At 36.7% G+C, this 15,570-nt stretch overlaps 1 protein-coding gene across 9 annotated transcripts in view; it reads right to left on the bottom strand.

The window, feature by feature from the left end:
- Nucleotides 1–15,570, bottom strand: part of FBXW7 (F-box and WD repeat domain containing 7) — a 224,154-nt gene that overhangs the window by 11,551 nt on the left and 197,033 nt on the right. For all 9 annotated transcript variants that reach the window (XM_061383983.1, XM_061383982.1, XM_061383981.1 and 6 more), the window contains 2 exons: nt 5,152–5,286; nt 12–135 (listed from right to left, as the gene is read on the bottom strand). In XM_061383983.1, the coding sequence (XP_061239967.1) occupies nt 12–135; nt 5,152–5,286 (259 nt within the window). The remainder of the gene's footprint in view (nt 1–11; nt 136–5,151; nt 5,287–15,570) is intronic.

The following is a 15,570-nucleotide window of genomic DNA, read 5'->3' as shown; positions in this document are numbered from 1 at the left end:
TTGAACCTTACCCTCTTCTTTGCATTTTTCTCTCCAGAGAAGGTTGTCTTCAGCCAAAATTCTCCAGTAGCGGCACGTCTGAGCCGCCTGCAGCAGGTCTTTGGGTTCCAGGAATGAGAGCACGTAAAGTGCCAGCTACGGAAAGAAAAAGCACAGCGTACCCGGCGCCTCTTTTTAATTAGGAAACACTCTCTGTAGGGCAAAGTGCCTATAGATAAACGCAATGTAATTTTACATTCTAGTTACTAATACTATGGAAAGGCAGCACCTCCTAATATTCAATTTTAACAAACACACACCAGACTTTAAAATATACTATTGATCTTTATGAACTTGATCCTAGTAACGCCTCACTTCTTCAAGGAATACTTATTAAACCCCTCTGCCTTTTCTCCTCCCTTTGCTCTGTGAGCCCTGACTCAGGAATTTTATCAAATCTATTTATATATATTTTTACTTTATTAGTTCTTTAAATGTTAACTTTTTCTGTCCTTACTAAAATAAAATTTCACTTAAAATGAAATTCCTATATACTCTGTGTGGCATGATTTCAGAATCCTTTGAAATGAGATAATTCATAGTTCTTTATCATATCAAAGTGTTTATATCAGAATGATGAACTTTTCAAACATTTACACCCTTTACTTGTAAATGACAAAGGCTTATAAAAGTGATTGGGTTCTCATTCCTTTATATTGCTTATGGGGACTTTCTTGATGGGCCAAATAGGGTTGTGTATTTGAGCTAGGTCTTTGACATATCATTGATTTAAAAATTTTGTTTACAATACTTGCAAACCATCAATTTATTTCCAGTGTGTAAAGTCAAGTAGAATAAATAAAAGAGCAGGAAAAGGGGAATGGCAGCTTCTGACTATGCTCATTCAATCAGCCTCACAAATCACATAAAAATTCAAATTACAATATTAGGACAGAATGAACTAAACAGAACAAAAAAGCTGACTTTTCATGTAAACTAACTTATAGATTAAGATAAATTATCATTTAAAGGGCCTAGGCTCATATAGGGAGTAAAAACATATTCTGAATAATTTTTTGATGTTAAAGAGGAATTACATGAAATAAATTACACTTTCCCAATGACTTTTTATATATAGAGTTCATCATTAATCACATATTTATTGAGTACATTCTTTATAGAAAGTATTTCAACCAGTCAGTATTCAATTTAATACTCCGATGGACAAATGACAGTGAAAAAATTTTTGTGGAATAATTATTTTTGGTCTATCAAAAAAGACCATTCAGTATTATATATGGAAGTTCATTTAAAATAAAAAGGCATAACTATATTCAACAATCTATATATATGTGCATGTTCATATATATACACTGCTGCTGCTACTGCTGCTAAGTCGCTTCAGTTGTGTCCAACTCTGTGCGACCCCATAGAGGGCAGCCCACAAGGCTTCCCAATCCCTGGGAGTCTCCAGGTAAGAACACTGGAGTGGGTTGCCATTTCCTTCTCCAATGCATGAAAGTGAAAAGTGAAAGTGAAGTTGCTCAGTCGTGTCCGACTCTTAAGAGACCCCATGGACTGCAGCCCACCAGGATCCTCTGCCCATGGGATTTTCCAGGCAAGAGTACTGGAGTGGGGTGCCATCGCCTTCTCCAATATATATATATACACACATATACAAATACACACATATATAATTTGACAATATATTTTTAATGGATACTCCATAAACCACTTAATTTTGAAATTATCAATCAATCAGCCTAGGCAAGTTTCTCAGTGTCAGTCTAATATCATACTATTAGTCTTCTATGTGAAATTGACATTTAACACAGAAATTATCAGGTACAAAGTTATATCTGTGGAAAAGAAATGCTTAATGCTCAAGATATTTAGAATAGTCAAATGAAAAAGTCTATACTTTAGTCATCTAGCTGAAGCTGAAAACAAGCATTTTACAGAAACATTCAATGGATCTTAAATGCTAAGAAACAAATCCAGAGTGGCTCAGATTTCAAAAGTTTATCTGCAAATTAACAGACAAAATTTCCTTTATTACTGGTGATTAAGATATCATCTAGTCCAGTGTCTGAATGCATTAAAAAGAAATGTAAAGAAACACTCAAGTGCTAAAGAAAGTTGAAGTGCTAACTCCACAGGTAACTGGCACCCATTCCTTTTAAAACAGCAAAGGCCCTAACTCAACAATGAACTTCAACTTATTAAATGCTTGTCTATTCCACCAAAACATCCTGATGTTATAGAAAACACACATAGCCAAATAGAAAAATATTAATAAGAAAATCAGAATCAGGAAAAATATAAATCAGAAAACGTTTAAACTACAGAAGAAGAACACAAAATATATTGGCAACAATATTCTACATGGTTTTTTAATTAGGCTGCCAAGCAAAAACAAAACAATAATTAGTTATACCAGTTTCTCAAAGAACACAAGGTTTTGGGTTCTTTATGGGAACAGATAGTGGGCAGTGTCCCAAACTACTTCTCTACAACACTGAAGAAGAGGGGTTACAGGCTTCTGGGAGTCACATCAAATGGTCTAGCGAATGCAATTTTCTATTCATTTGTATTAAAGGTAAACTCTGGAACAGTAATTCTTCCTAAGGACTACTTCTACACAAGAGAAGCTCTTAAACTGAAGATTTATTTCAGGTAATTTTATTTTCCTCGCCCAAACTTGTCATTTCAATTAGAGTTGCTAATTTTTGTTTTTTGCTATAACTTATATAAAAGACCACCATGTTATATTTAAAAAGTGGATAATACTTTCTCAGAATTGCTATATTTCAGTGAATTAAACTAATTAAAAAAAAAAGGAACAAACAAAATGTTGGCCGATTCTGTATTAAAAATTTAGGTTTTGTTGTAGATCATCAACTGTTACCATTCTGCTCTTTTTGGCATTTACTTATAAACTAAGGATAATGGTCTTTATCACAAGTCTCCCATGTGAGACTAGTGAGATATTTTGTCAAGGTTTTTGAGAGTAGTAAGTAAGTGTTGGTAAAGGACTTTGAGATCTTTTGAAAGGAATTATAAAAAATTATTATAAGTTCACTTCCTGACATTATTATTATTATTAAATAATAATAGTACTTAGTCTCCAATAAGATGTTAGTCTCCTTGACGACTTTAGATCTATACCATTATTTCTTTATATATAAAATAAAGCATTTTTAAAAATAGAAATTTTTTTTTTTTTAGCAGTTAAAATTATACTCAACATCTTGTGATAAGCCATAATGGAAAATAATATGAAAAATAATGTGTATGTATGTTTAACTGAGTCGGTTTTCTGTATAACAGTAATTATCACAATGTAATTCAACCACACTTCAATAAGAAATAAATTAAAGAGGGTGGGGGGCAGGGGGAGACAGGTGTCATGCTAAGCCAGGCTCACTCATTCTCCTGTCTAGCAACACTTCTTTGCCCTCAGGCAATCTCTCAAAGAACGCTTAATCCAAGAAAATCTTTATTGCCATGGTTATCAATAAACTATACTTTTTAGATTCTTAGCAATTTTTATAAATCATATTTTTTGTGTGTGTTACGAAGCTACTATAGAAATCAAAATAAAGCAAAAAGCTCACAATCTTTAGAGATAAGAGGAAAAACTAGACTCAGAGAGAAGTCTATATTAACAAAAATACTACCTTCTAAAATATGGAGGATTATCAAGGAAAACTATGACAAATATATCAAAGGTGAATAAATTCACTTTCAGTCAAATACATATTAAAGAGTTTCCCATTATTAGCACCCTTCTGGAAGTAAAGACAGTCTATGTCACTTTCATAAGCCAAATCTATCCAAAGGGTTCAGTTTTAGAATGAGCCAGCAAGAATACAAAATTTTTTTCTGGAACAATGTCATTTAAAAAAATCACTCCAAAGTAGCAACATTTCAGGAAAATGATGTTTTTTTCCACTTTGATTTTTCCTGGAGTTACACTTAATTTCATCCATTAACTATGATGGAACCAATTTTATAAATATCCAATGTGAAATTATCATCAGGACTATCTTTAATACCCTTAAGATATGTAGAATGGTTATCTGAAAAAGAAATCAACTTCCTTTCTCTTCAAATTTGAAGTTTCAGGACTGTTTGCATTTGTATTTATATGAACATAAATGGTATTTTATATTGTCTTCTGGCTGATCTATAATTGCTGCTGCTGCTGTTAAGTCGCTTCAGTCGTGTCAGACTCTGCGCAACCCCATAGATGGCAGCCCACCAGGCTCCTCAGTCCATGGGATTTTCCAGGCAAGAGTACTGGAGTGGGGTGCCATTGCCTTCTCCAGCTGATCTATATAAAAATTTTGTGAAAATATAAATCTTGGCAGCATTGATTAATGTTATTTCTGTTTGCTGACAAAAATGGAACTATGATGCCTACAACCTCAATGAAAGAACTACATCTAAACCATGCCTTATTTATGTAGTCAGGAATGCACATATGATCACAGTCTATGATACAGAAACAAAGATGCTTTATATTATACAAAGATATTAAAACAAATAGGTATAAGTAATTCTAAAAGAAATGCTCTAAGAAATGTAATTGGAATGGGAAATCTGTGATTTTGCATGTGTGTGTGTGATGGGGTGAAAGCGAGATGAGTAACAGAAGATACACATGTGAAATTTTATATATTTCAAAATAATCACATAATGTAACTCACAGAGAAGTACAATCCAACAGAATTATGAAACTATTACTCTTAAAGAGACTTAGGATAAACAAACAACAAAATAAGAAAAAATACTGCTGTTTTAATAAAATAAGAATAAAAAAAAACCTACTAATGTAATGAATACACCAAGACAATTAAAGGTAGGACTTCAAATCAGCTGGGAAAAAAATCTTGGTAAAGGAACAATCAAATTAATAAAACTCAATAGCTTGGTCTCATGTATGACTTCTTCCAGTGGTGGAGAGAAGATACTTACTCCGTAAGTATACTTTAATCGAAAATTATGCTAAACTATGGCAGCTTATCATTTACAGCCCCCTTTAACACTAATTAAGTGTTAAATTGACAATACTGAATACTGTAATTAGCACAACAACATCTAAAGAGGGTAGCTGTTGGTTTATATTTTCAAATAGCACCAGTGAAGAAGATAACTGACAATCCTTACCTCTTTAGGGAGCAAGGAAATGAAGTCTCGTTGAAACTGGGGTTCTATCACTTGCATCATGTGTTTTACCTGGGTTGGTTCACAACTATCAATAAGTTCATCTAAAGCAAGCAATTTCTCTGGTCCACTCCAGCTCTATCAAAGAGGAATTAGAAATTCTTATTATTTTAATAAATGTCTCAAATTATAAACTCAGAAAGGAAAATCAACATCTACACACAATATAAAAAGTGGCTACTTACAAGACACTGAAGTGATAATCACTGAGCCTCTTCAAATTTACTAGCTATCTTTATTTTGTAAAAGCTTTGAGCTTGACAGAAAAATACTTTTGCATATTATTATAACTGTGATATGTTCATCTACCACCAAGATACTGGTTGAGAAATCAAAATTTTATTCAGAAACATTGGTTTGGGCTATTGAGTAAAGAGAGAATTTTGAGAGATGATTTTCCTTTCTTCCCTTCCTTTCCAGTGGGCACCATAAAACTTCATGGTTTTAGTAAGGCACTCATCTGAGAGCAGACTAGCAGCATCGACTAGAGAAAAATTAATAACTGGCTCGAATGCCCATCTGACACATATTTTCCACAAATTAAAAGGGCTTTGATTTGCTATGTGAAAATAATTTCAAATAAAAAACAGCAAATAACAGTAAATGGCAGCTGACTTAACAGTAAAATCAGAATATGAAGAAAGGTTAAAATGAAAAAGAATAAGAAATAAAGTATATATTATGGAAAAACAAAAACAATTATACCTCAAAAATATGAGCTCCATTAACCTATACTAAGGGGGTTGCTTTAATTTTCCTTTCCCCTCAGTGAGGAACACCTGCCCAGAAATGCCATGATTCTTAAAAGGAAAACCCAGACAGACATGTGAATCATTTAAAATGTCAGGGCTCTCACGCACAAAAGTCAAAGAAAACATTTAAGTAACTCCGAAACACTTAAATGAAAAAACATTCTTGAGCAAGTTGATATAGTACCTTTATGAATTATTATATCCATTTTGGAAATGGGAGAAGAGAGAACAATATGTGAGGTTTGGAGCTAGAAAAATCTGGATTTTGACATTCCATTTTTCGCTCAAACTAGGAACCTGGATTTTGTCATATATGAAATAGACAACAGTTGAAAACTGAGATATTCTGAGGTCACTGAACACCTTTTTAAAGTATTTCTTAAAATATTTACCCGTTCAGAATCTGCAATGAATCCTCTCTCTTCTATCTTAAAGTGTAGACTAAACTAATAACTAGCAAACACTTCAGTAGTGCTTCCATAGTACTACTACATAATAATGTCACAAACATTATCTCACTTAACCATAAAAACTCTGGGGAGTATCTCCATTTTTACCTTCAAATATGAGGAAGCAGAAGCTCTAATAAGCTGTATTTTTTCCTTTTACCTTGACACACATACCCAGAACATTCTCCTGAGTACTCACTGTGTATCCTTTTTGGTTAGGGTGAAGATTTATACATAGAAATTAAAAATATCCATATATGTGTATATGCACATACATGACCAATTAAAGGGCTTCCCTGGTGGTTCAGTTGGGAATGAACCCCCGTAACGTGGGAGACCTGGGTTTGATTCCTGGGTTGGGAAAATGCCCTGGAGAAGGGAAAGGCTACCCACTCCAGTATTCTGGCCTGGAGAATTCCATGGACTGTATAGTCTATGGCCTGCAAAGAGTTGGACACTACCGAGTGACTTTTACTTTCTTTCTTCCATTTGACCAGTTAAAAGTAGTTAATTTGAAGTTTATTTCACTCTGTTTTCCTCACACAGCTTCAAATCCTGGCTCAAAAATTACCTCTTTGACAAAACTTATGCTGATCAATTGCCACTCATCCGTGACTTAGTAACAGTACTACAAACTCTGAGTTATTGATTTACATTCCTCACGGGAAGAGGTCGGTTCTTATAATATGCTGTTCTTCTCTATCTACATGATTAGGATTCATGGACACTAGTATAAAAACATGCCTTTTTTAGGTAATAGATAACTGCTGACTTGTTAATATACTACGCATGTTTAATATTTTTCTTTCCTTCAGCTAACGTATTATTTACTGTTTGTAAAAAAGGAACAGAAGAGCGGTATGAACACTCAGTATCTAAGTGCTGCGTGCATATGTGCACACTCAGTCGTGTCCAACTCCCTGCACCCCGTGGACTGCAGCCCGCCAGGCTCTTCTCTCCATGTAATTTTCCAGGCAAGAATACTGGAGAGGGTTGCCATTTCCTTCTCGAGGGGATCTTCCCGACTCAGGGATTGAACACTCATCTCCTGCAAAGTTCTTTACCACTGAGCTACCAGGGAAGCCTCTAACAACAACAACAACAACAACAAAAAATATATATATATACACATATATATATATATATCTTTTCAAGGATTTTAGGGGCTGCAGTATACAATGATAAAAGCTAGATTAGAAGATAAATAACTAATTCAGATCTTAGGTAAATGTTAGAAACTGTGCCACGACCTTAAATATATATTTAAAGCAAAGGCCATGGTGAAAATAATGCCCATATAGCAAAATGCTTCTAAGACTTAAAATATTTGTTTTAAAATATTTGATAAGTTATATAAAATTTAAATTATATTTCAATTTGAATTACATATACATTCAGCAGATGTTACTTTATGACATTTTACTGAAACAGATACTACTAACAAAGAATTAGTAACATAAGCTATAAGCTACAAATAAATGAGACTGTTTTCAAGGACCATACATATTTAACCTTCCAATTACTTAAGTCACATCTCTTAGACAGTTCCAACAAAGGTCTGGACTACACAGGCCCTAGATTTCCTCTCTCCAGCCTGGGTTTCTTCCCTGAATTCCAGACCTGTATATAAAATTGCTTATTCAACATATATTCTTGGGTATGTGATAGAGACTATATCCATGATCTTGCTCTTCAAATATGCAAGACCACAATCCTCCTCATTTCAGTAAAATGTTCTTATTAAATTAGTTTGGCCCAAAACTCTGGAGTCATCCTCAACTCCCTCACTCTCACCATCAGACAGCTCTGATCCATCAGTCTATTCTACAGTCATAAAATGCAAAACGTATCCAGAATCTGACTATTACTACAGTGGTACCTGGGTTACTCCTGTTTTGCCCTCCTAGTTCTATTCTCCACAGAACAGCTGGAGTGAGAGTGCTGAACGTCAACTCACTCTCCTGCTTGCAGCCCTCCCGCTTCACTCACAGTAAAAACCAAAGTCCTCAGGGTGGTCCACGAGGCTCTAATTTTCTCTCTCTTTCCCACGTGTGCTCTGCCTTAGCCAGAGATCCTCTTTCTGTGCCTCAAACACACCCAGCATGCTCTGCTTCAGAGCCCTGATTCCTAGACTATTCTTTCCCTAGGCACCCACATGCTTTCCTTCTATAACACCTTCTCTGTGCAATTTCCAAAAATTGCAAACCATTTCGAAACCCCCTCCCTTTCCTGACTAAAGTTTTTCAGAAAAGGGTTTTTATTTATTTTATTCATTATTGTATCCCAGATTCAAATTAGGGCCTAGCACCTGACAGTTATTCTGTAAATATTTGTTGAATAAATGAATGAATCCCCAAAGAGTCAGGAAACACTGCACCAATGCTATCTCAAAACTCTTTCCACAGAAAGCTTCTATTCTGTATACCGGATTGTATCACTGGGACTTGCTTGTTTAGTCTGCCTCCAAGATTGGTTCCCAATTTTGACACATATGTGGTTTACTAGCAAGGAAAGGATGAGAACTTTGCAGTTAATGAATATATTAAAAAAATAACAACAACCTACATGGATCTTTAATGAGGTCTAGAGGAAAAAATACGATATTGGGGATCAGGAAACTGTAATTTTGGAGAAGATATTGCCACTAATTAGGCATCCAGTCACATCACTTGATGGCAAATAGATGGGGAAATAGTGGAAACAGTGGCTGACTATTTTTTGGGGCTCCAAAATCATTGCGAATGGTGACTACAGCCATTAAATTAAAAGATGCTTATTGTGTTGGAGAAGACTCTTGAGAGTCCCTTGGACTGCAAGGAGATCCAACCAGTCCATTCTGAAGGAGATCAGCCCTGGGTGTTCTTTGGAAGGAATGATGCTAAAGCTGAAACTCCAGTACTTTGGCCACCTCATGCGAAGAGTTGACTCATTGGAAAAGACTCTGATGCTGGGAGGGATTGGGGGCAGGAGGAGAAGGGGATGACAGAGGATGAGATGGCTGGATGGCATCACTGACTTGATGGACGTGAGTCTGGGTGAACTCCGGGAATTGGTGATGGACAGGGAGGCCTGGAGTGTTGCGATTCATGGAGTCTCAGAGTCAGACATGACTGAGCGACTGATCTGATCTGATCTGATTCCTTGGAAGGAAAGTTATGACCAATCTAGACTGCGTATTAAAAAGCAGAGACATTACTTTGCCAACAAAGGTCCATCTAGTTAAGGCTATGGTTTTTCCAGTAGTCACGTATGGATGTGAGAGATGGAAGATAAAGAAAGCTGAGTGCCAAAGAACTGATGCTTTCAAACTGGTATTGGAGAAGACTCTTGAGAGACCCTTGGACTGCAAGGAGATCCAACCAGCCTATCCTAAAGGAGATCAGTCCTGAGTGTTCACTGGATGAAGGACTGATGTTGAAGCTGAAACTCCAGTACTTTGGCCACCTGATGCGAAGAGCTGACTCATTTGAAAAGACGTTGATGCTAGGAAAGATTGAAGGCAGGAGGAGAAGGGGATGACAGAGGATGAGATGGTTGGATGGCATCACCGACTCAATGGACACAGGTTTGAGTAAACTCCAGGAGCTGGTGATGGACAGGGAGGCCTGACGTGCTGTGGTCCATGGGGTTGCAAAGAGTTGGACATGACCGAGCAACTGAACTGACTGAATTGAATTAGGTTATAATGTACCTCTGCTAGAGCTTTGCCAAGAGAACTCACTGGTCATAGCAAACACCCTCTTCCAACAAAACAAGAGAAGATTCTACACACTGACTTCACCAGATGGTCAACACAGAAATCAGATTGATTATATTCTTTGCAGCCAAAAATGGAGAGCTCTATACAGTCAGCAAAAACAAGACTGGGAGCTGACTGTGGCTCACATGATGAACTCCTTATTGTCAAATTCAGACTTAAATTGAAGAAAGTAGGGAAAACCACTAGATCATTCAGGTATGACCTAAATCAAATCCCTTATGATTATACAGTGGAAGTGACAAATAGATTCAAGGAATTAGATCTGATAGACACAGTGCCTGAAGAACTCTGGATGGAGGTTCGTGACATTGTATAGGAGGCAGGAATCAAGACCATCCCCAAGGTAAAGATATGCAAAAAGGCAAAATGGTTGTCTGAGGAGGCCTTACAAATAGCTGTGAAAAGAAGAGAAGCAAAAGGTAAAGGAGAAAAGTAAAGATATACCCATTTGAATGCAGAGTTCCAAAGAATAGCAAGGAGAGATAACAAAGCCTTCCTCAGTGATCAATGCAAAGAAATAGAGGAAAACAATAGAATGGGAAACACTAGAGATCTCTTCAAGAAAATTAGAGATGCCATGGGAACATTTCATGCAAGATGGGCACAATAAGGGACAGAAATGGTATGGACCTAACAGAAGCAGAAGATATAAAGAAGAGGTGGCAAGAATACACAGAAGAACTACACAGAAAAGATCTTCATGACCCAGATAATCACAATGGTATGATCACTCACCTAGAGCCAGATATCCTGGAACGCGAAGTCAAGTGGGCCTTAGGAAACGTCACTGCAAACAAAGCTAGTGGAGGTGATGGAATTCCAATTGAGCTATTCCAAATCCTGAAAGATGATACTCTTAAAGTGCTGCACTCAATATGCTAGCAAATTTGAAACACTCAGCAGTGGCCACAGGACTGGCAAAGGTCAGTTTTCATTCCAATCCCAAAGAAGAACAATGCCAACGGATATTCAAACTACCACACAACTGCACTCATCTCACATGCTAGCAAAGCAATGCTCAAAATTCTCTAAGCCAGGCTTCTACAGTATGTGAACCATGAACTTCCAGATGTTCAAGGTGGATTTAGAAGAGGCAGAGGAACCAGAGATCATATTGCCAACATCCGTTGGATCATGGAAAAAGCAAGAGAGTTCCAGAAAAACACCTATTTCTGCTTTATTGACTACACCAAAGCCTTTGACTGTGTGGACAAGAACAAACTGTGGAAATTCTTCAAAAGATGGGAATACCAGACCACTTGACCTGCCTCCTGAGAAAATTTTATGCAGGTCAAGAAGCAACAATTAGAACTGGACATGGAACAACAAACTGGTTCCAAATCGGGAAAGGAATATGTCAAGGCTGTATATTGTCACCCTGCTTATTTAACTTATATGCAGAATAAATCATGAGAAATGCTGGGCTGGATGAAACACAAGCTGGAATCAAGACTGTGAGGAGAAATATCTCAGATATGCAGATGATATCACACTTATGGCAGAAAGCAAAGAAGAACTAAAGAGGCTCTTGATGAAAGTGAAAGAGGAGCATGAAAAACTCAACATTCAGAAAACGAAGATCATGGCATCTGGTCCCATCACTTCATGACAAATAGATGGGAAACAGTGACAGACTTTATTTTTGGGGTTCCAAAATCACTGCAGATGGTGACTGCAACCATGAAATTAAAGATGCTTGTTACTTGGAAGAAAAGTTATGACCAACCTAGACAGCATATTAAAAAGTAGAGCTGTTACTTTGCTGACAAAGGTCCTTCTAGTCAAAGCTATGGTTCTTCCAGTGGTCATGTGGATGTGAGAGTTGGACTATAAAGAAAGCTGAGCGCCAAAGAATTGATGCTTTTGAACTGTGGTGTTGGAGAAGACTCTTGAGAGTCCCTTGGCCTGCAAGGAGATCCAATGCATCAATCCTAAAGGAAATCAGTCCTGAATATTCATTGAAAGGACTGATGCTGAAGCTGAAACTCCAGTACTTTGACCACCTGATGCGAAGAGCTGACTCATCTGAAAAGACCCTGATGCTGGGAAAAATTGAAGGCAGGAGGAGAAGGGGATGACAGAGGATGAGGTGGTTGGATGGCATTACTGACTTGATGGACATGAGTTTGGGTGGACTCCAGGAGTTGGTGATGGACAGGGAGGCCTGGTGTGCTGCAGGGTAGTTGCAAAGAGTTGGACATGACTGAGCAACTGAACTGAACTGAATTTACTTCTGTAGGCCTTAGTTCTGATAATTAATTTATTTCTGCTCTGAAAAGTAGCTGTTCTTATAAAGAAAAAAGCATTTTCCTTTGGTCTCACATGGCAAAATTAGTGGAAACATATTGAAAGGGATAGGAAAAACATTCCAAATTCAGAAAGGATCAAGATAAACAGAATTTAATTTGTGTACAAAATTAAAATGCAGACTTGAAAATTCCCCATGAAAGTATTATTTGATTTCAGGTAATTAGAGAGTACACGAAAGTAGTAGAGAAGAGTAGAAGGAGCCCTGAACTGTAATCAGGGGCTTAGTTACAGGGAAGCCCCTTAATTAGTCTGCGTCTCAGAGACCCCACCTTATGTATAATGAAGGGCTTGGCCAGACCAGTGGTTCCCAGGTGCTGGCTGAGTGTTGCAAGAATCAGGGAGTCCTCCAATGCACCATCCAAGAGGTGGTCAAGGTGGGGCTGAGGGCATGTTATGTTTTAAATAACCAACGTCTCCAGTAGTGATGCGGGCGATTCACAAGCGAGCAGTGGTCATCAGTGGGGATGATCCTTGGCAGCATCTCATTCAGATATACATATTCTATGCTTTTAGGCAGTCCAGCGCCTAAATTTCATGTGATGAAGAACTCACTTCTCTAGTACCTCCAGAAGATGGTTATCTAGTCTGTTTGAACAGTTTCAGGACTAGAATACTTAGTATCTCTATTCTTCTCTGGGTCAGTTCTAATTGTTAAGTTCAAATTTACATCAAAATCCAACTCAAAGAATATGATCCAGGTTTTGTTTGCTGAAGAAACCAATAATCAGTCTGATTCTACTTTTACATAGAAGTCTTCAAGATGTTAGACAGAAACATTTTCCCTTAGTCCTCTCTGGCTACATACATGACCTTCTTCCACTCTTTCTCACCTAACAGGGCTTCTTGATTGGACAGTTTCAAATACAACAGCAAAGCAGTTCTGCATTCATTTACTTCTGGCACTATTCTGTTTTAATATTTTGTTGATTAGCAAATAAAAGAGATCCAAATAAGTTAGAAAACATGTACGATTTCTAAGTGTTACCATAAAACCTAAGTCCTCCAAAAGAGTAGTTTTTACTCCACTTTTAATTTCAAAACACAGAAGTATTTTCTGTTTTATTATTGAAAACATATTAAGGAGTGTAACAGGTATTTTCGAAGTACATATAGCTTTAATACAATACAAATATGCTTTGACTAAAATAATGCTGATACTGTTAATCTGATGACATTGGTGTGAAGCTAGTGTTAACAGCCTCTTCTCAGGCCTGAGAAAACTGAGGCTCACAAAGGATACTTCTCTTATTGAGTTCCTACTGTATTTTCAAGTATAGCTTTAAGCACATTTACACATTTTCTCTCCTTTGACAACTTTTTAGTGTTGTATCTGTTTCAAGGAGGATAAGAACAATGGCAAGAGTGGTTACATAATATCAATGAAATTACCCAGTTATTAAGAGGCAAATCCAGAATTGGTACTAAAAGCTTCTCCTTCTAAGTCGAAGTGCTTCTCATTATATCAGGATACTTCTGAATATCAATTTTAGAGAATGTTAATATACCTTTACCTAGTCTAACATCTGCAACTGAAAAACTATATATTAACACTCAAATGACATGAAACAAAAAAATGGCCAATCCTCTGCTCCCAAATTAACAATCTGAAAGCATCAATCTGGTGTTGCCAAAAAAAAAAAAGAATTAATGGCAACTGAAAATTCAAACAGTACAAAATTTTTGGACTTTTTTACTTTTGTTTCTAATTGGCGCTTCTATTTTAGAGTGGCATTCTGTTTCAATTTCCTTTTATCTAAAATGGTGTATCATTTGTTCTTATTCAATTTATAAATTGAGTACAGAGTACTTTGTCAGAATAGATGGAGCTGGACCAAAACAATGCTGTATCACTGTCTTAGGAGCAATAGCAGAACAGTAAGGGGACAAGTTCTCCCATTTTGCTTGTTATGCCACGGAAAAGGCCTCATTAAATGCCCCACAGCACATCTGTAGAAATCAAGCCAGTTTAATTATCCTTCAACTATACTACATAGGTCAACTCACGACTCCCCCACTTTACTATGAAATTATCTCTCTCCAAGTTAAGCATTAAAGCATTGCAAGCCTTTAGGCAAGTGATTCATTCCTAGTTACTCTGGCACCAGCCCTGAAAATAAAAGGCATGAGGCACCACAATGAGGCCATGGGTGTGTCAGGCAGACAACGTACTCAAAGGATTAAGGTCTTGATCTATCTAGCTAGCTGACCTTCTGCTGCTAGTAAATTTTTTTACTACAGAATAGTTATGTGAAAAAAATATAGTATTAAGCCTTCAGGGATAATTCTATATGTTAGTTTACTAAATACCATTGATTCAGACAAGTTTTTTTTTTTTTTTTTAATTTACAATTAACATTTCTGAAGTTGAGATGCATCTAATAATCTATGGTATCTCAGATCTGATGACCTCATGGTAACATGAGGACATTTCATTAAGAAAAGCATGAATGAGCTAAATAAGCAAACACTGAACAAAGGATTCCCTAAAACACCCTCAGTGCAAAATAGAGCATAAAAGCTCCCTACTATATAGATCAGCATTTGAGAGTGTTCTCTTAAAATTGGTAAAAACTACATAGCTAGCAAAGAATATTCTGGAACTCTGAAACACTGGGGGGGAAAAGGCCCATACTACATACAAAATAAGTTACAGTCTAGACTCCCTTCTGATAAGCTTTGCATATAAAGTAAATACTCTGCAGGGCATCTACACTGATGATGAAACTGTTACTGACAGTGTAATTTCCCATCGTGTTGGGACTTTCCTATAAAAATCACATGAACACCATGTTCTCGAGTGTTGTACTGCTCACACTGTATGTGAGTGTAAGCATGACAATGCACACTCATGTTCTGTCTCCTGGGCTCAATCAGAGATGATATAACCGTTAAAGCATTTCTTTAAGGCATTATAAGTGTTTGAGTTCTTTTTCACCTCTAATGGGGGGGAAGGGGGTGGATACACCTCTTTTTAAAAGAATGAGACAAAAAAATTTAGAATTCTGAGGGCATGTTTAGGAAAAGATTAAAATAAATAAATCATGAACCTAAGGTAAAAGAACTTAGATGAGGGGAGAGAATAATTCTTATG

Source organism: Bos javanicus, chromosome 17, assembly GCF_032452875.1.
Source record: "Bos javanicus breed banteng chromosome 17, ARS-OSU_banteng_1.0, whole genome shotgun sequence".
Taxonomy (NCBI): Eukaryota; Metazoa; Chordata; class Mammalia; order Artiodactyla; family Bovidae; genus Bos; species Bos javanicus.
This window is presented reverse-complemented; position numbering and strand designations above follow the sequence as displayed.